Genomic DNA, 20,242 nt, shown 5'->3' with positions numbered 1-20,242 from the left:
TACAGATGTGTTCTCTGAGCAAAACGGGCGTACATCTCTAATCAAGCATGATATTGTTACTGAGCCCCATGTGAAAGTACGGATAAGGCCGTACCAGGTCCCTGAGGCTTGCCGACAAGCCATTTCAGGGGAGGTGCAGAAAATGTTAAAATTAGGAGTCCTTGAGGAGTCCAAAAGTGAATGGGCCAGTCCCATTGTTCTAGTACCCAAACCGGATGGGACATTGCGTTTCTGCAATGACTACAGGAAACTAAATGAGGTGTCTAAGTTTGATGCCTACCCCATGCCTCGGGTAGACGAACTTATTGAAAGACTGGGAAGGGCCCGGTACTTCTCTACGCTTGATCTCACTAAGGGATATTGGCAGGTACCCCTGACAGCGTCAAAGAAAAGACTGCCTTTATCACCCCTGAGGAACTTTTTCATTTATGTCGTGTTACCGTTCGGGCTCCATGGGGCTCCCAGCTACATTCCAATGGTTAATTGGTTTATTCTTGTTTAATCCGCCATCTCTCTGCTAACTCTCTTCTTGACCCCTTACAATCTGGTTTCCGCGCTCTGCACTCTACTGAAACGGCTCTCACAAACATCTCCAATGATCTCCTAATGGCTAAATCCAATGGTGACTTCTCTCTTCTTATTCTTCTGGACCTCTCTGCAGCTTTTGACACTGTTGACCATCAACTTCTCCTCACTATGCTCCACTCAGTCGGCCTCAACGACACTGCGCTCTCCTGGTTCTCCTCTTATCTCTCAGACGGCACTTTCAGTGTATCATTTGCGGGCTCTGTTTCCTCCCCTCTTTCCCTTGCTGTTGGGGTTCCTCAGGGCTCGGTACTAGGCCCCCTGCTCTTTTATCTCTACACAGCCCCCATTGGACAAACTATAGCCAGATTTGGCTTCAGGTACCATCTTTATGCTGATGACACCCAATTATACACATCTTCCCGTGACATCACCCCTGCACTCATACAGAACACCAGTGACTGTCTTTCTTCTGTCTCTAATATCATGTCCTCGCTCTATCTGAAACTAAATCTAGACTGAACTACTACTGTTTCCACCATCTAATAGATCTGTCCCTGATATATCCATTGCAGTCTCAGGCCTTACTATAACTCCTAGGCAGCATGCCCGCTGCCTTGGGGTCATCTTTGACGCAGACCTTTCCTTCACCCCTCATATTGAATCACTGCATGTTCATGTCACCCCCACCTCAAAAACATCTCCAGAATACGCCCTTTCCTCACCAGAGATACACTAAAGACACTTATTGTCTCTCTGATTCATTCTCGCCTTGACTACTGTAACTCCTTACTAAACTCTCCCCTCCACAATCTATTCTGAATGCAGCAGCCAGGCTCATCTATCAGGCTAAACGCTACAGCGATGCCTCGGGTCTGTGCCAGTCGCTACATTGGCTGCCTATTCATTATAGAATAAAATATAAAGTTATCACCCTCATCCACAAGGCTCTCCATAATGCTGCACCTCCCTACATTTCCTCCCTCATCTCAGTCTACCGACCGTGTGTATGTAAGCGAGTGAAGGGTGTGGTCTGGGAAGACCGGTACATTCCAGCCAGGCACCTAAAGGGTGTTTGGTAAAACTTCACACCAGGGAGGTCAGCTAACTAATCAAGCCTTAATAACAGTTTGAGTGTGAAGACTAGCAGGGTGGCACCACACAGACAGAGTTGAACTGTCCAGACCTCCAAAGCAGGTACTGTGCCACCTGTTGTTGTTGCCAAGGTGGGAGATTGGTAGCCAGTCTCCTGTACAGTCAGGGAAAAGTTTCCTTACATTTAAGTTAGTTTTCTCAGCCGAGAAGGACTTTGTCTTTTGTTTATCCTGTGGCTTTGCAAAAGCAGTGTATGCGCTACATGTGAATAAAACCTGAACTTTTGTGCAATCCAGTGTCTGTGTCCCTGTTTCCTACACTGCTACAAGCATCTACCTGAGCGATTCCCCACAGCCACCAATTCAAGTGTTCTCTTTGTAGCTTGGTCTAGACTTATTTTTGTACACATCATCTTCATTTCTCCATTCCTATGATGAAGCATATTGTGTTGGAGACTCTGACTGTGTACCATATATACCATGATATACTGAAACTATCAAAGCTATTAACAACCCCAAGGTTTTCATGAATCATAGATTATGGGGATTTGATTAAAACTTTTACCGCATCTTGAATTTTTGAATTTTCTTTTGAGGAAGAAAAAGAGTTGGCAATTCCCAGTTTATCTGGAATGCAAGTGCTCTGAGAAGCACGTTAACTTCTTTGAGGTAAACCAACAATATGGACGACTGGACGCCCCTTGATTGAGAAGGTTTTCCCATAAAGGACATGTAATAACACAACGGTTCCACTAGCGTTTCCATTTTAGTCCTTAGTCCTTTTGTAAATGAATAGTTGTCCATATACAGTATATATATATATATATACTAGCATTACCCGTGACTTTGTCCGCAGCCCCCTCACACTCTGCGCGATCCACCTGCAGCGCGGCCCCTCCCCTGGCAGGTGCAGTGGGCCCCTCCAACACCAATGCGCCCATGGTCCCCAGGCCCCCCCACCTTGTGTTCCATTGCCTCCCTTTACCACTGGCCACCCGTTTCCTCCCTCCCCATGGCCCCTGATTCTGCCCCCCCCCACTACGGGACAACGGGCACCCTTCTTCTCCCCCCCCCCCCCCCCAAATCCGTGCCCGTGACCCCGGGCCCCCTTTTTCTCCCACTACCCGGGACCTCAACCCCCCCCCCCCCCCCCCCCCCCCGCAATCCTCCTCTCATTCTGGCCATGTAAGGTGTAAGGGCTGCTGGGCATAGCTGCGTGAACATCACTGCAGGGAACGCTGCGCACGTAGCTTGACAGCAGAGGCAAGTCGGTCGTCGGGGATGAGAGTAGGATGTTGTGGCCAGCGGAGACTGTGTCTGGCAAGTGCTGGCGTGGACGCATGGTGTGGACGCTCTGGAGCTTTGAGTAGGCTCCCTTCTCTCTAGCGTACCCTCTGTTTGTAGCACCGTCCACGCAAGCCCGCGCCCCCATCAGAAAGCAGCTGAAGTAGAGCGGATGACGTCTTCTCGGCTCCGGTACCCTTGCCACATGGCGATTTCGGGGCTAGTGGTCGTATGTGGTGGGCGTGTAACCCCAAAACCTAGGTGGGAGACACAGAAAATTAGTCAGGCTATGTACACTCAATCCAGATATCCACGGTGTGTACCCTCAAAACCTAGGTGGAAGACACAGAAATTCAATCCGGCTATGTACACTCAATCCAATTTTTAAGAGTCTACCCCCCCAAAAGCTAGGTGTGATACACAGCAATTCAGTCATGCTATATACAGTGTTGGCCAAAAGTATTGGCACCCCTGCAATTCTGTCAGATAATACTCTTTTTCTTCCAGAAAATGATGGCAAGCACAAACTCTTTGGTATTAATATCTTCATTTATTTTGCTTGCAATGAAAAAACACAAAAGAGAATGAAAAAAAGTCAAATCATTAATCATTTTACACAAAACTCCAAAAATGGGCCGAACAAAAGTATTGGCACCCTCAGCCTAATAGTTGGTAGCACAACCTTTAGACAAAATAACTGAACAACCGCTTCCGGTAACCACCAATGAGTTTCTTACAATGCTCTGCTGGAATTTTAGACCATTCTTCTTTGGCAAACTGCTCCAGGTCCCTGAGATGTGAAGGGGGCCTTCTCCAAACTGCCATTTTGAGATCTCTCCACAGGTGTTCTATGGGATTCAGGTCTGGACTCATTGCTGGCCACTTTAAAAGTTTCCAGTGCTTTTTCTCAAACCATTTTCTAGTGCTTTTTGAAGTGTGTTTTGGGTCATTGTCCTGCTGGAAGACCCAGCTTTCTCATACTGGGCCCTACATTATGCTGCAAAATTTGTTGGTAGTCTTCAGACTTCATAATGCCATGCACACAGTCAAGAAGTCCAGTGCCAGAGGCAGCAAAGCAACCCCAAAACATCAGGGAACCTCCGCCATGTTTGACTGTGTTCTTTTCTTTGAAAACTTTTTTTTTCCCCTGTAAACTCATTCAGACACCGACGGATAATACGGGTTGACACTGTTGTACCCTCAGACTGCAGGGCAGCTTGAACTTGTTTGGATGTTAGTCGAGGTTCTTTATCTACCATCCGCACAATCTTGTGTTGAAATCTCTCATCAATTTTTCTTTTCCGTCCACATCTAGGGAGGTTAGCCAAAGTGCCATGGGCTTTATTTAAACTTCTTGATGACACTGCGCACGGTAGACACAGGAACATTCAGGTCTTTGGAGATAGACTTGTAGCCTTGAGATTGCTCATGCTTCCTCACAATTTTGCTTCTCAAGTCCTCAGACAGTTCTTTGGTCTTCTTTCTTTTCTCCATGCTCAATGTGGTACACACAAGGACACAGGACAGAGATTGAGTCAACTTTAATCCATTTTAACTGGCTGCAAGTGTGAGTAGTTAGCAAGTAGTTATTGCCACCTCCTGTTAGGTGCCTCAGGTAAGTAACAGGTGCTGTTAATTATACAAATTAGAGAAGTATCACATGATTTTTCAAACAGTGCCAATACTTTTGTCCACCCCCTTTTTTATGTTTGGTGTGGAATTATATCCAATTTGGCTTTTTGTCAATTCTTTTTGTGGTTTTTCATTGAAGACAAATTAAATGAAGATAATAATACCAAAGAGTTTGTGATTGCAATTATTTTCTGGAAGAAAATGAGTATTATCTGACAGAATTACAGGGGTGCCAATACTTTTGGCCAACTCTGTACGCAACATCCAGCTTTTCACATGCTGTACCCCCCAAAGCTAAGTGGGAGACACAGCAATTCAATCAGGCTATATCAGCTCAATCCAATTTTTAAGGGGGAGACACAGCCGTTCAGTCAGGCCATGTATGGTCAAACCTATTTTTAATGTTGTACCCCTCAAAGCTAAGTGGGAGACACAGCAATTCAGTCAGTCTATATATGCAACATCCAGCTTTCCACATGCTGTACTCCCCAAAGCTAAGTGGGAGACAGCCATTCATTCAGTCCATGTATGGTCAAACCTGTTTTTAATGCTGTATCCCCTAAAGCTAAGTGGAAAACACAGCTATTCAATCATGCTATATCAGCTCAATCCAATTTTTAAGGGTCTAACCCCCAAAAGCTCAATCCAATTTTTTGTTCAATCCAGTATTGTTTGCTCTCCATGATGTGAACTATGCCTTTGTCTCTTGAAAAGCAACCCAACATGAAGTCAGCCATGTGTGCCAGTGTGTTACTTGGCATGACTTCGCTGCCCCCAACTGTAAGGGTCACTCTACATTTCCCACTCCCCTTCACACCATCTGTGCTGAAGCAATGGGATGCACTGAACTTCAGCCTCAAGCCTCGTGTGGGACAGTGACATGAAATGCCACTTTTTCCTGCTTAGCTTGCCTCCACATGTACACTGGTTTCGCCCTTAGACATCACCCCTGTCCATGCCTCTAGCCACCTTTTTTCCTGCTTAGCTTGCCTCCACATGTACACTGGTTTCGCCCTTAGACATCACCCCTGTCCATGCCTCTAGCCACCTTTTTTCCTGCTTAGCTTGCCTCCACATCTACACTGCTTTCCCTGCTAGACATCACCACTGTCCATGACGGGTCGGTGGCCTCGTCGTCCACCAACTCCTCTTCCAATTGCTCACTGTCCCCTTACTGCGAACCACACATAACCACTGCTTGCCCTGATGGCAACTGTGTCTCGTCATCATCACTGAGGCCCAGAAACGCCAGTTGCGGGTCCACAACCACAAAATTGGTAGGAAATGGCGAATGCTCCAGTATTTGGCCATCAGGACACACAAAGTCGTCTGGTAGCTCCTGCGATTCAGGAATTGGTTCAACAGAGGGAGAGACAGTAAAAGGACCCAAAAAGAGATCCTGAGAGGGGGCAAGGGTGGGATGACTCTGTTCGGAAGATTGGGCATTTTGGGTGGAAGGAGGAGCAGACTCTTGGGTATGAACACGACTGCAGGTAGTGGCTGACTGGCTGGTGGAAAAGCAGCTGGTGCTCAGGCCTGGTCTGCGTTGTACCCTGCTTAACGCAGCTGTCATATCAGCAATTGTGATGAGCGCATGCTAATGTTGATGAACCCTTGGGTTTTGGAGATGAAACTCCATCAAAGGTCTCTGCTGTTCACACACCCTGCTCAATATATGGTATCTAGGGTTTCAGCATGTGGTGAGCTCGCACAACAGCCCTTGGTTCAGGCAGATGTAGGCATTGCTGGAGTGTATTGAGGGCATTGCTGGAGTGTATTGAGGCTAGCAGCAGCTACTGTAGACTTGCCAAAGTGGACGCACAAGCACTGCACTTTAACCAGTAGCTCGTGTAAGTTGGGGCACGTTTTTAAAAACCGATGCAACAATAAGTTGAAAACGTGGGCTGTGTTGGAGGTTGGCAAGCTTGAGAGCCGCTACTAGGTTCGGTCCATTATCACACACAACAAAAATGCTTGGCCCCAGGTGCAGCGGGGAAAACACATTGCCATATCATCCAAGATGGCATCCCTCACCTCGGAGGCAGTGTGCCGTCTGTCCCCCAAACTGATTAGCTTCAGCACGTCCTGCTGACGTCTCCCCATGCCAGTGTTGCAGCGTTTCCGGCCTGTAGCTGGGGTCGATTTAACAGCAGAGGAGGAGGGTGGTGTTTCAGCAGTCCTGCCAGGAATATTGGGCGGGGAGGTAAGGCAGGCTGTCACAATTTGTGACCCGGTCCCAGTCTCAACTACATTCAGCCAGTGTGCCGTGATTGAGATGTAGCGTCCCTGGCCACATGCATGGTGGTCAAGTGGAACTTTGTGCAACTTAGCTCAGAACTTAGGGCCCGTCTGATGTTACGGGACACGTGCTGGTGCAAGGCTCAACTCACCCTAAGGGCCAAAAACACTGCTGGTGAATTTTGTTCAGTTCCAAAGGACTCTGTGTTTAGATTTGGCTCAATCACAGCTCCAAAACATGCCTTGGAAGGCAAGGTTTCCTTTAGTGGCTCCATCTCAGCAGGATGATGATGATGAAGTTTGGTTAAATCTGGTGTCGGAATGGAAAGTGGTTTCTGATCTACATGTGAAGTACTGGAGCATGTTGTTTGGACTATTAACACCTGATCAGAACCCTGTAGAGGTAATGTAGAGTCCGATATTAGAGGACCATTACCGTTAGTAGTGGTTGCAGCCAATTCCACACCTTTGCGGTCCTCTAAATAAAAATTACCCCAGGACTTAATGCTAAAATATTATCAATTTCACAATCAAGGTCAATGTCTGGGTCCTCACTCCAATCCACTGCATCAATCCCACACAATGAGAGTGATGGTTCTGGAACCACCGTTTTAGGAGCTAACAATTTTAAAGGAGCTAACACTCTGGTGCAAGGCTCAACTCATCCAAAGGGCAAAAAACTTTGCTGGTGGAAGGCTGAAATAACTTAAAGGACCTAAAACTCTGCTGGTAAAAGGTTGAAGTCACCTAAAGGTTCTCAATCTCAGCTGGTAGCTCAGGTTATGGGCGACATCACACACACACAGATCCACAATGACAGTTAAGGATGGGTACTGTTGGATTTCCCATTGCCTATTCCATCTGTGGTTGTCATGGGCAACGTGATTTAAAGGGGTGCTTGTTAATGTTTTTTTAGCATCACATTTGGGTTTCTGTCCATCCAATTGGGGAAGAAAAAAGGTTTCCAGTTATTTTCCCACTTTGATAGAGGTTTTTTTGAGTGTAGAAAGTGTGTAGTTGATAGGCTGTGATGGTGGGGTAAAACTGTGACTTGGGCTTGTTAGATGCCCCCAGGCATGCTTGCCCTGCTGTCCCAGTTGCATTCCCGAGGTGTTGGCATTACTTCCTGAGGTGTCATAGTGGACTTGGTGACCCTCCTGAGTCGAATTGAGGGTTCCCCTGAAACGAAGCATTTTTCCCCATAGACTATAATGGAGTTCAATATTCGTTTGAATAGTTGAATATTGAGCGGCTATTTGAAACGAATAACGAATATCGAATATTTTACTGTTTGCTCATTTCTAATCCAAACACACAAACTTTCACATTTATAATATTAGTAGGATAGGATATATATACAATACAGACCAAAAGTTTGGGCACACCTTCTCATTCAAAGAGTTTTCTGTATTTTCATGACTATGAAAATTGTAGATTTACACTGAAGGCATCAAAACTATGAATTAACACATGTGGAATTATATACTTAACAAAAAGGTATGAAACAACTGAAAATATGTCTTATATTCTAGGTTCTTCAAAGTAGCCACCTTTTGCTTTGATTACTGCTTTGCACACTCTTGGCCAGGGGTTCTCAAACTTTTTAAAACAGTGGGCCAGTTCACTGTCCCTCAAACCATTGGAGGGCCGAAATATAGTTTAAAGGGATTCTACCATTAAAATCACATTTTTTTTTCAATAACACGTAGGAATAGCCTATGTGTTATTGAGAAAAAATGGAGATGAATGCAACCGTGGGGTGGAGAGGGACACTCAATTTTCAATCTCAGGGGGCGTTCACACTTGTGCTCGGTGTCTGGTGTATGCATTCCGTCGGGTTTCCATCTTCAGTCCCAGCGAAACTGGACAGGGGATGGAAACCCGGCAGTCACCTTTAAAACCCATTCAATTGAATGGGTTTGTAAAGGTGACCACCAGTATCCGCCTGTGGGGAAAGTTTTTTTTTTTTTTAGCCAGCAGATCAGGCCACGCAGACATAAGGAGCGGTGCCTCCTGTATCCTCCTTACATCGCATACAAGCGATGTGACAGGTGGACACTGGAAGCAGTGCAGGTCGCACAGATCCCACGCTGGAGGATTAGATATGTGCATCTGAACACAGTACCACATCAACAAGGATTAGATACTTGCGTCTACACACAGTACTACACAGAGAAGGATTAGATAAGGGCATCTGCACACAATACAACACGCCAAAGGATTAGCTACACGTACATTCACACAATACCACACACCGGAGGATTAGATACACACTACTGCACACAATACCACACGGGGGATTAGATACGTGCCTCTGCACACAGTACCACATGCCGGAGGATTAGATACGTGCGTTTACACACAGTACTACATGGGAGAGGATTAGATTTGCGCATCTGCACCCAGTTCCACACGCCAGAGGATTAGATACATGCGTCTGCACACAGTACCACACGCCAGGAGATTGGATACATGCGTCTGCACACAGTTCCACACACCAGAGGATTAGATATGCACATCTGCACACAGTTCCACACACCAGAGGATTAGATATGCACATCTGCACACATTTCCACATGCTGGGGGATTGGATATGCACATATTCACAAAATACCACAGACCGGAGGATTAGATACACGCCACTGCACACAATACCGCATGGGGGAGGATTAGATATGTGCCTCTGCACACAGTACCACATGCCGGACGATTAGATACGCGCCACCACACAATACCACATAGGTGAGGATCAGATACTTGCGTCTGCACACGGGGCAGGATTAGATATATGCCTCTGCACACAATACCACACGCCAGAGAATTACATACGTATATCAGCACACAGTACCACACGCCAGAGGATTAGATACGCACATCTGCATACAGTAAAACATGCCATAAGATTAGATACGCGCGTCTGCACACAGTTTCACTTGCTGGAGGATTAGATATGTGCTTCTTTACACAATAGCACACGGGAAAGGATTAGGGGGAGAGTGGCGGTAAAAGGAGGCAGTGGGACGCAAGATGGGGAGCCCACTGCGCCCGCAAGGCAAGGGGCCGCGCTGCAGATGGGTCGCGCAGAGGGTGAGGGGGCCGCGGACGAAGTCGCAGGTAATGCTAGAAACAACTTGCTATTTGCACATCAACCTGTGAAGGGCTCTTCTAGGTTAAAGTCTCTACAACATAAGATCCAGAATATACTTGAGGAAAAAGGCATTCTGCAGTTAGTTATTTAGAGGTCTCCTTTGTACATGAATTTCCTATATCACCCCGATCATTGCCCTCTGCTTTGTTTTGTTTTGTCCTGTATAAGTATAAGACGGGACACCAGACTATCTTCTAACTTTCTAGTCTTGCGTAATGACGTCATGGATATGTTAAGGAGAACGGAGCAAAAGGAGCTTGCACATGAACAAGTAACCTGTCACGTGGTGTCGTAAAGTCAAGGGTTTCTTGTAAACATACATGACGTAAGCGGAAGTCAAGGTACCACGTGATAGACGTACATGTGCTTCCTGCTCTGGTCGCCGGTAAACAGTATGGGAGACTCGTGCTGTGTGTGTTCTGTGGAAACAGAGAAGTATCGGTGCCCGCGCTGCAAGCTCCGTTAGTAAGTATTGCTTGTACTTGTGCTGCGCCCAGTGTGTGTCACTCCTTGTGCTGGTTCGCAGCTTCGTCTATGGTGAGCTGACAATCTATTCCACTGTCCTCAGCTAAGAGGCTTTATCACCATATTGGCTGGTTAACCCTACATAAATACTCTATTTGTGTGTCTCATAATATAGGATAGTGTGTATATTTGTGTGTATACACGTATGTCTTATGAGTCTGCTGTGCAGGTTGACTATACTGTCTGTTCACAATGTGAATACTTCTTTTCTTTTTCTTCTTAGTTGTTCTCTGGCTTGCTGTAAGACACATAAAGGTAATATTATTAGTATTTATTATCATGGTGTGTGTACATATATATTACTCTAAACACCCTCCCCCTCCTACTTAATAACATCAGTTATCAAAACTTAATAGTAACTCATGTGACATCACAAGGACATTCCTGCAGTTCGGTGCCCTGTTCATGTCCACACATCATTGTGTTGCAGGTTTTTTTTTTGGGTGGGGGAGGGTTATTAAGCCAAAACTACAAAGTTATTGACAACATAAAACTGGTGCAGATCTTTTACTACTTTTTTTTTTAATATAAGGGTGGGGTTCATTTATTAGGAGTGGCATTTATTTATTTTATTCCCCCCTTCCTCTTCTGAGCTGGCATAATATACTGTTTCGGTAAATGGAGGTAATGCTACAGAACACCATTTTTGGTACAAAAAAAAAACCCCTCCCCCATTCCCTCCCTCAAAAAAAGTAGTAGTAGCTGAGACAAACCATTTAGAAATCAGTAGAATTCATTTTATGAGCAGATTTCTGAGATTCTGGTGTTAAGTATGTCTAAATGTTATCTTAAATTTTTGTGTTAGACAGATGTGTTCCAAAAGAAGCCACCAGTTCTGAGCGTATAACAAGTGTACCAGGTGTATTGCAAACAAGAGGTACTAATAATCTTTTTTTTTTTTCTTTTTTTTTCTTTTTTTTTCTTTTATTGCATGGTAATGTTTCGTAGTATTCACAAAATGTAATGTGTCATAAGCGTAACTAAGGGCTCGTTCACATCTGCGCCCAGTCTCCGTTCTGCAGGTTTCAGTTTCCTGCGCAAAACAGAGGCAGAAGACGGAAACCTGCAGGACACTTTTAAACCCAGTCATTTGAATGGGTTTGAAAGATGTCTGGCCGTGAGCAGAGGTGAGCGTTTTATGCTCTCCGCCGCTAAACTGGTTTTTTAAAATCGGACACAGAGTCAGACATGCAGTACTCTGTGTCAAATTTAAAAAAAAAACGGTTTCGCGGGGGAGAGCATAAAACGCTCACCACTGCTCACGGCCGGACCCGGTCTGACAGCTTTCCGTCTTCTGCCGGCAGAAGACGGTAAGCTGAGAACGGAGACCCGAACACTATTGTGAACCTAGCATAAGCCTTTGGATAACATAAAGAGAACCTTTCATGTCCTCATGAAAGGGAGGTTTTATATACCACTAGAAAGCAGACAATGTGTTCAGTGGTTTTATATACCACTAGAAAGCAGACAATGCGTTCAGTGGTTTTATATACCACTAGAAAGCAGACAATGCGTTCAGTGGTTTTATATACCACTAGAAAGCAGACAATGCGTTCAGTGGTTTTATATACCACTAGAAAGCAGACAATGCGTTGAGTTCAGGAATGCCCTTCTGACAGTGGGGAGATATCTGTGCCAAAACGAACGGCACCAATTATCTCCAGCATCAGGGAACATGTCGGGAAAGCCGACAGTGCAGTATATAAAACCGCACTTTCATGATGACATGAAAGGTCCTCTTTGATTTTCTGGCAGTATTTGTGTCATTTAATAAACTTTGTAATATTATTTAAACACATTTAGGTTCTTTTCTGAGAAATGCAAAATTTCACAGAAAAGAACCAAAACTTCTGGATCACACACAGGCTTTATATGTTTGGGTGGTCTAACTGGATATATGTGTGTTCTTGCAATGTTACCCTGCTGTATGAAATCGTGCAGATACAGGATCAGGATGCCGGGTGTTACTGCTAATCGTCCCTCTGTTCCCGATATAGCCTTCAAAACCACATGTACAAGAAAAAAAAAAATGTCTGGTCCCAAACCAGGAAAAATAGCCCATTTCTTAAGTGGTTACAGTATATTACAAAATGTCTTAACACAAATGCTGCCAGAAAATCAAGTGGTCCAAAAATTTTGTTATGCTTTAAAGAATACCTAAGTTTTAATGGGAGACTCAAATATCTGCAGGGTCATGCTGGGCAGTCTGTTCTGACTGTATAATCTTTCATTCATGGTGTTCTATTTTTCTGCCGCTAATGTCCCCATTATGGCTGCAGCACACTTTACATTTGTTGCTGAGGCAGTGGGTGTGTACAGTACGACTGCTCCTATCCATAGATACTAATACTATTGATTTATTTACATGTACTTCTGCCTGGTGTAAACTTACAACACACTCAAATAGCTGAGAAAAGCCCAAGTGAGAATATAGGCGACCTAAGAATACTGAATTGCAGCTAAGAACCACCCTGACAGGTGAAAATAGTAATATATGAGTAGGAAAGCTACTTTATCTGTGAATACTATTCCTTCTTTAAAAAGGACCTTTCACCGATTTGGGCACAGGCAGTTCTATATACTGCTGGAAAGCTGACAGTGCGCTGAGTTCAGCACACTGTCGGCTTTCCCGATCTGTGCCCCAGGTGAAGAGCTATTGGTCCTAGTACCGTATCTCTTTACAGTCAGAAGGGCGTTCCTGACGGTCAGTCAGGTACGTCCTTCTTCACAGCAGCGCCTATTGCGCTTTTCTGTGTGAGCTGATGATCTCAGCAAGAGAGGCATAATCTTTCATTTATATGTGGAGGTGGGGGAGTGTGAGCCTGACCTATCTAGGTTGGTTTAATCTACTTCATCTTAGTGACAATTTTCATTACTCCTAACTTGAAAGAGTTGTCACCAGGTCTGAAAAGGTCAGTGACAGATAATCTGGCTAAGGCATCATGTAGTGGGCCGCAGCAAAAAAAGCGTTTTGCAGACTTTATGCTTCCATAATACCTATAGGGAAATTGCCAGCGTTTCCGTAGGTATAACTTACTTGCTGTGTTTTCCAAAACCGCAATGGTTTTGGGAATCGCAGCATATCCACTGTGCGTATTTTTTTGCAATGTGTGGATGGGAGTTGCTAGACTTTGCAGGGATTGTTAATTGCAGCAGTGTTGCCGCAGCGTTTACACCATGTGGTAACCTGGCCTAAAGGGGTTTTCAAAGAAATACAGAACTATGGAAGGTGGGGGAAAAAAAAGCACCCCAAAAAATTATTTGATTGTCCCTGCCACCCTGGTGTCCCCTGCTGCTGTCCAATCCAGCGGAAGTCCTCATGGCATGTGACCTCTTGGGTCACAGGAAACAGAATCCTGGGTCCTTCCTTGGGATCACTGAGGACTGCTGTCACAACAAGCCTCTGAACAAGATGGACCGGACAGCTGCAGGGACACCAGAGTACTGGGGACAGGTGAATGTGGTTGGTTGTTTTTTTGTTTAATTTTTTTATTTCTTAACAACATCTTGCCCCTGTTCTGTATTCCCTGAACAACCCCTTTAACTTCTTTGGTGGTTGATGCAAATCCAGTCATACCAAAGACATATAAGCCCTTTTAGTACTGATGAAAGCTAGGGTATCCTAGGTAAGTTGGTGGTAGCAGTGTGGTTTCTATAGTGGCGGAGTCTCTGCATGATGTATATTATGCAGAGATTCAAAATATGCTATTGTTGTTGCCACCCATATCCAATTCCTGTTTCTGCAAAATATTGCAGGGCTGATACTGTAATGGACCTTAGATTGTAAGAATGTCACAAAAGGTCCTGGAAGGTACTTGTAAAGCTGCATTGACTGCTGCTGATTTTGCGCATTCATTCTGCCCCAAAATCATGTCAATTAAATTTCATAGTAAAGCCCCATGGTTATGAATGGTAGGCAGGCATCTCCTTGCACTCTGATGTCAACGCAGTGCAGTGGATATAGGTTTCTTGGTGAGTTACCATCCATAATTTATTTATTAGGTTTCTCTAGGTCTTGAACCCATAGTTGTGTTTGGAAGGCAGGAACACAGTGACACACTCTTCAACTGCCACACTCAATAGAAGAATTTTTCAGCAGGAAAAATCATGGTCAGACTAATGACTTTCCTGCTCTGCATTGCAGAAAAATCATTGTTTTATTCTTATACAAATTAGCTGAAAAGGGCTTTAAGGAGTTTCTGGGATTCTTCCAGGGGTTATGTAAGGGGTGTTTTTTTTTCTTTCATATTAATTAGCTCTCCTCTGTTTTAATAGAATAGACCTAGGCGGCAAAATATGCAGTCTTGCATAGGGCAAAAATAATTTGCCCTATGCAAGACTGGGTTTTCTTCTTCCTCCTTGCTGCCCCTTCTACAGGTTATTACATCCATGATACAGGATGAAGGTAGAGGTTCCCTTAAAGAGGACCTTTCATCAGATCGGGCACATGCAGTTTTATATACTGCTGGAAAGCTGACAGTGCGCTGAATTCAGCGTACTATCGGCTTTCCCGATCTGTGCCCGGTGTAAAGCGCTATTGGTCCCGGGACCGTAGCGCTTTAGTGTCAGAAGGGCGTTTCTGACACTTATCCAGGGACGCCCTTCTGCCCAGCAGCGCCTATCACGCTGTGCTGTGGAGCGGGGAGGAACGCCCCCTCCCTCTGCTTACACAGCTCGTCCATAGACGAGTATTATCAGGAGCGGGAGGGGGGAGTTACTCCCCGCTCCACAGTACAGCGCGATAGGCGCTGCTGGGCAGAAGGGCATCCCTGGATAAGTGTCACAAACGCCCTTCTGACTGTAAAGCGCTACGGTACCGGGACCGATAGCGCTTTACACCGGGCACAGATCGGGAAAGCCGATAGTGCGCTGAATTCAGCGCACTGTCAGCTTTCCAGCAGTATATAAAACTGCCTGTGGCCAATCTGATGAAAGGTCCTCTATAAGGTCATGATTCCTCTTCTGAGGAGGAACCCTTTCAGGCTGAAAGTTGAGAAATACCTTATGGTTCCTCCTTTTCTTCTGTGTTTAGCCAGCCCTGCTCCCCAGTAGAAGACAATGATAAATTATTAAAGGCCATACAGGCAACATTGGGCATTGAAAATTCTAGACCATCATGATCCATGCAGGACATTAGGGGGCTGAATGTTCCACAGAGGAGACATTTTCAAAAGCATACAAACATTACCTCCCTCATTAGTGGAATAAAAATAGCCGAGAAGAAAGTTATTCCTAGGGGCGTCAAGCACAAGTATCCTTTTGAGGAGGAGGCTTGTTCTTCTTTGGATACAGTAGCTAAGATTGATCTTGCTATAACAAGGGCCTTCAAAAAACTGCCACTGTCATTTTGAGGATGTGAGGTACTCTTAATGACCCACTTGGCAAAAAAGCTGCGTCTTTTTGAGATTCACTTGAGAGTTGTAGGAGCCTCACAAGCCTAATATTGCAGCTACATATATGGCAAGATCCCTGATGAACTGGCTAGGAGAATTAGAGAATTCCTAGGATAAAACCCTTGGGGAACAGATTCTTGGAGCCCTCCACACAATTCAGAAATCAGCAGACTTCTTAGCAGATAATGTAAGGGCCCATGCACACGATGTTACGCGGTGCTGACTCTGACACATAAACTCGTGTCAGAGTCAGCGCTTCAAAACAGAATCCCATTGACTTCAATGGGTTCCGTTTAACGCGCTTAACACATTGAAATTAATGGGTTAAAAAGCCTCCCATTGATTCCAATGTGTAACGAGCGTAAGACAGAACCCATTGAAGTCAATGGGATTCTGTTTTGAAGCGCTGACTCTGACACGAGTCAGCTCACTCCCTGGCCCTGACCAACTCAACCAAACATGGTATATAGCTGAAAAGTTGGTCTGGAGATGTAGGGTCTAAGACTCGGTTATGTAAATTGCCATGTGATGGAGAGTATTTGTTTGGGCTGGCCCTGAATAATATCTTGGCTAAGGCGGCCAATTTTGGTATTGTAACATTTCCGAGACACACTATTTTATTTAACCACTAATTCTCTGATTTTGATATTATATGGGCTCTGAATACATTTAGCTGTGCCCTTTTATGCAACCCACACCTCTTGAAAAAGCCTCTCTTACTTCTCTGTAGTTTTTCATTATTACCATGTGTATTTGGGTGAGATAATACTTTTTACTTCTTTTCACAGATTTACTAGAGGACACTGATGAATCTGATGCTGTCCCATTGCAAAAACTGATGCTGCTGGGTAATATTTGACTTTATCGCTTGCGACGGTTTTTAATATAGAAATTCTATTTTCTGTATGAACCATTATCCTTCATATCTTACAAAATCAATCTACAGGTGCATCTTAGTAAATTAGAATAGTGAACACAGTCCAAGTTTCTTGAGGTCTAGTTTAAAGTTTTCAGAGTCAGTGATGGTTTGGGAAGCCTGCTGGATTTGACCCATTACATCATGTACATCTTCAGTGTCCAAAAATGCCTGGTCGACAAACTTATAAAATTATTTTTCCCATACAATGAGTGCCGTAGCGGGAAAAATATCAGAAGAGCCAAAACGCTGTTTTTTCGACGCTTTGCTTTTCATAAAAACATTAGATATTCCCCAAAATGGTGTAACTAAAGTACACCTGGCCCCGTTAAAAGATGCCTTATGCATCCCCGTACACAGAAATAAATTTAAAAAAAAAATTCTTGGAGTCACCATATTTATTTTTGTGAAGTTGACTTGTCATTTTGGTTGCACAGTGAACGCTGTAGAAGCAAAGCCCTTAAAGTTGCACATGCAATTTTTCTCCCAGTTTCCCACCCCCACTTTGAATTCTATTTATTTTTATGTGATCGCTACTTTGGGGATACTCTGTTGGGATATTTTCTCAGTAGGGGATGCTTGAATAAGGTTGATAACCACTAAAGGATATGTCACAAACCCTATGCTATTCAATTGTTATTGTGGATAAGTGAATTACCAAATTCAGATATTCAGAGGCATGTATAGGGTCTTTGATGACTTATTATAATTTTTTTTTTTTGTATATAAAAAAATAAGGGCTGTATAAGGTAGCAAGTGAACATTCTTGTGGTAACTGATGTAATGAATGATCCTTAATGATTTGATTAAGTCATGACTTAGTTGGTATATACAGTACAGAAAAAAAGGTTGCATACACCTTCTCATTCAAAGAGTTTTCTGTATTTTCATGACTATGAAAATTGTAGATTCACACTGAAGGCATCACAGCTATGAATTAACACATGTGGAATTATATACTTAATAAAAAAGTGTAAAACAACTGAAAATATGTCTTATATTCTAGGTTCTTCAAAGTAGCCACCTTTTGCTTTGATTACTGCTTTGCACACGCTTGGCATTCTCTTTATGAGCTTCAAGAGGTAGTCACCAGAAATGGTTTTCACTTCACAGGTGTGCCCTGTCAGGTGGGATTTCTTACCTTATAAATGGGGTTGGGACCATCAGTTGTGTTCTGTAGAAGTCAGGTGGATACACAGCTGATAGTCCTACTGAATATACTGTTAGAATTTGTATTATGGCAAGAAAAAAGCAGCTAAGTAAAGAAAAACGAGTGGCCATCATTACTTTAAGAAATGAAGGTCAGTCAGTCCGAAAAAGTGGGAAAACTTTGAAAGTGTCCCCAAGTGCAGTTGCAAAAACCATCAAGTGCTACAAAGAAATTGGCTCACATGAGGACCGTCCCAGGAAAGGAAGACCAAGAGTCATTTCTGCTGCGGAGGATAAGTTTATTTGAGTCACCAGCCTCAGAAATCGCAGGTTAACAGCAGCTCAGATTAAAGACCAGGTCAATGCCACACAGAGTTCTAGCAGCAGACACATCTCTACAACAACTGTTAAGAGGAGACTTTGTGTGGCAGGCCTTCATGGTAAAATAGCTGCTAGAAAACCACTGCTAAGGACAGGCAACAAGCAGGAGAGACTTGTTTGGGCTAAAAAACACAAGGAATGGACATAAGCACAGATTTCCACTGGTCTATAGTCTGATGAATCCAAATTTGAGATCTTTGGTTCCAACCATCGTGTCTTTGTGCGACGCAGAAAAGGTGAGCAGACTGACTCTACATGCCTGGATCCCACCATGAAGCATGGAGGAGGAGGGGTGATGGTGTAGGAGTGCTTTGCTGGTGACACTGTTGGGGATTTATTCAAAATTGAAGGCATACTAAACCAGCATGGCTACCACAGCATCTTGCAGCTGCATGCTATTCCATCCGGTTTGCGTTTAGTTAGATCATAATTTATTTTTAAACAGGACAGTGACCTCAAACACACCTCCAGGCTGTGTAAGTGCTATTTGACGAAGAAGGAGAGGGATAGGGTGCTACGTCAGATGACCGGGCCTCCACAGTTACCAGACCTGGACCCAATCGAGATGGTTTGGGGTGAGCTGGACCGCAGAGTGAAGGTAAAAGGGCCAACATGTGCTAAGCATCTCTGGGAAATCCTTCAAGACTGTTGGAAGACCATTTCAGGTGACTACCTCTTGAAGCTCATCAAGAGAATGCCAAGAGTGTGCAAAGCAGTAATCAAAGCAAAAGGTGGCTACTTTGAAGAACCTAGAATATGACATATTTTCAGTTGTTTTACACCTTTTTGTTAAGTATATAATTCCACATGTGTTAATTCATAGTTTTGATGCCTTCAGTGTGAACCTACAATTTTCATAGTCATGAAAATACAGAAAACTCTTTGAAGGTGTGTCCAAACTTTTGGTCTGTACTGTAGGTCAGCGTGTCTTGTCTGAGTTTTCGTTTAGGTAGCATAGACTCAACATTAACGTTTAGTGTAGATGATATTTACTGTATAATAATGAAACTCATTTGGCACTTCAGACAATGTAATAGGCTTATATTTTACAGGTAAATCAGAAGAGCTGAAAGATATTTTCCGGAATTCACATCTGCGACAGTTGCTGGTTACACTAGACCAGACGGGAAATAAAGATGAATCACTAAAAAAGTATATGCAAGAGCCATTGTTTGTAGAATTTGTAGACAAGTGTTTGTCAATTATAGATGCAGAGAAAAACCTTTTTGCAAAGTGATGATTTTTGTACACCTGTAAAACCATAAATATAATATACTATTTAATGTCTGCAATTAAAAACTAAAATAAAATGCTTTACAAAAGTGGGCGATTTTCTGTAAGGTGCACTGATTGCAAAAAAAAATTAACCAAATTAATTCCAGTCTGACTTGCTCTTATTTTATTGCCGCCATTGGGATCTCTTATCCCTATGTTGCAGGGGAACTAGATCAGTGTAGGGAGTAAGGGAGGAGGGGGACATGAATATACGGAATTTAAGAGGTGTGTGATCAGTAGGGTGAGTAAGAAAAGGGGAGTGCCAAGCTGCAGGAAAGTCTGGTTTGCCCGAGATAGGAGTCAATGAGCCATCATTGGTAAAATGTTGCAAAATGGTGCTGTATGTTTGACACACTGAGGTCCTGTTGAGCAACATAGGGGAGGTCAGAGGTAGCACTACTCGGCCAATGACATGTGGAGCCACAGGGGAGATGTTAGTGGTAATACGATCAAAGTGCTCTCTAGGGCAACCCAGAGCTTAGTGGATGAGAAAAGATGCCAGTTGAGAATACAAGCAGTAACTGCTACCAGATAGAATTGAATACAATCTGCAATTGCTAGGCCACCCAACTGTTTAGGTTTGGAGGCCCAAATGAATTTGGTAAAAGCCTTTCTGATGGAGACAAATAATTCCTTCGGGAGAATAATAGGAATGGTTTGAAAGAAGTAAAGGAGTCTAGAG

At 43.9% G+C, this 20,242-nt stretch overlaps 1 protein-coding gene across 1 annotated transcript; it reads left to right on the top strand.

Annotated features, from left to right (window-relative positions):
• The first annotated feature begins 10,266 nt into the window (after positions 1 to 10,266).
• On the top strand, positions 10,267 to 19,571 carry ZNHIT3 (zinc finger HIT-type containing 3). Its single transcript, XM_075264363.1, has 5 exons — positions 10,267 to 10,386; positions 10,670 to 10,701; positions 11,252 to 11,323; positions 16,628 to 16,687; positions 19,338 to 19,571. The coding sequence occupies exons 1-5, from the start codon at positions 10,283 to 10,285 to the stop codon at positions 19,520 to 19,522; spliced, it is 453 nt and encodes a 150-aa protein (XP_075120464.1). The 5' UTR covers positions 10,267 to 10,282; the 3' UTR covers positions 19,523 to 19,571.
• The last annotated feature ends 671 nt before the right edge of the window (positions 19,572 to 20,242 follow it).

Source organism: Leptodactylus fuscus, chromosome 2 (genome assembly GCF_031893055.1).
Source record: "Leptodactylus fuscus isolate aLepFus1 chromosome 2, aLepFus1.hap2, whole genome shotgun sequence".
Taxonomy (NCBI): domain Eukaryota; kingdom Metazoa; phylum Chordata; class Amphibia; order Anura; family Leptodactylidae; genus Leptodactylus; species Leptodactylus fuscus.
Note: the sequence above shows the minus strand (reverse complement) of the source record. Positions and strands in the feature narration are given on the sequence as shown.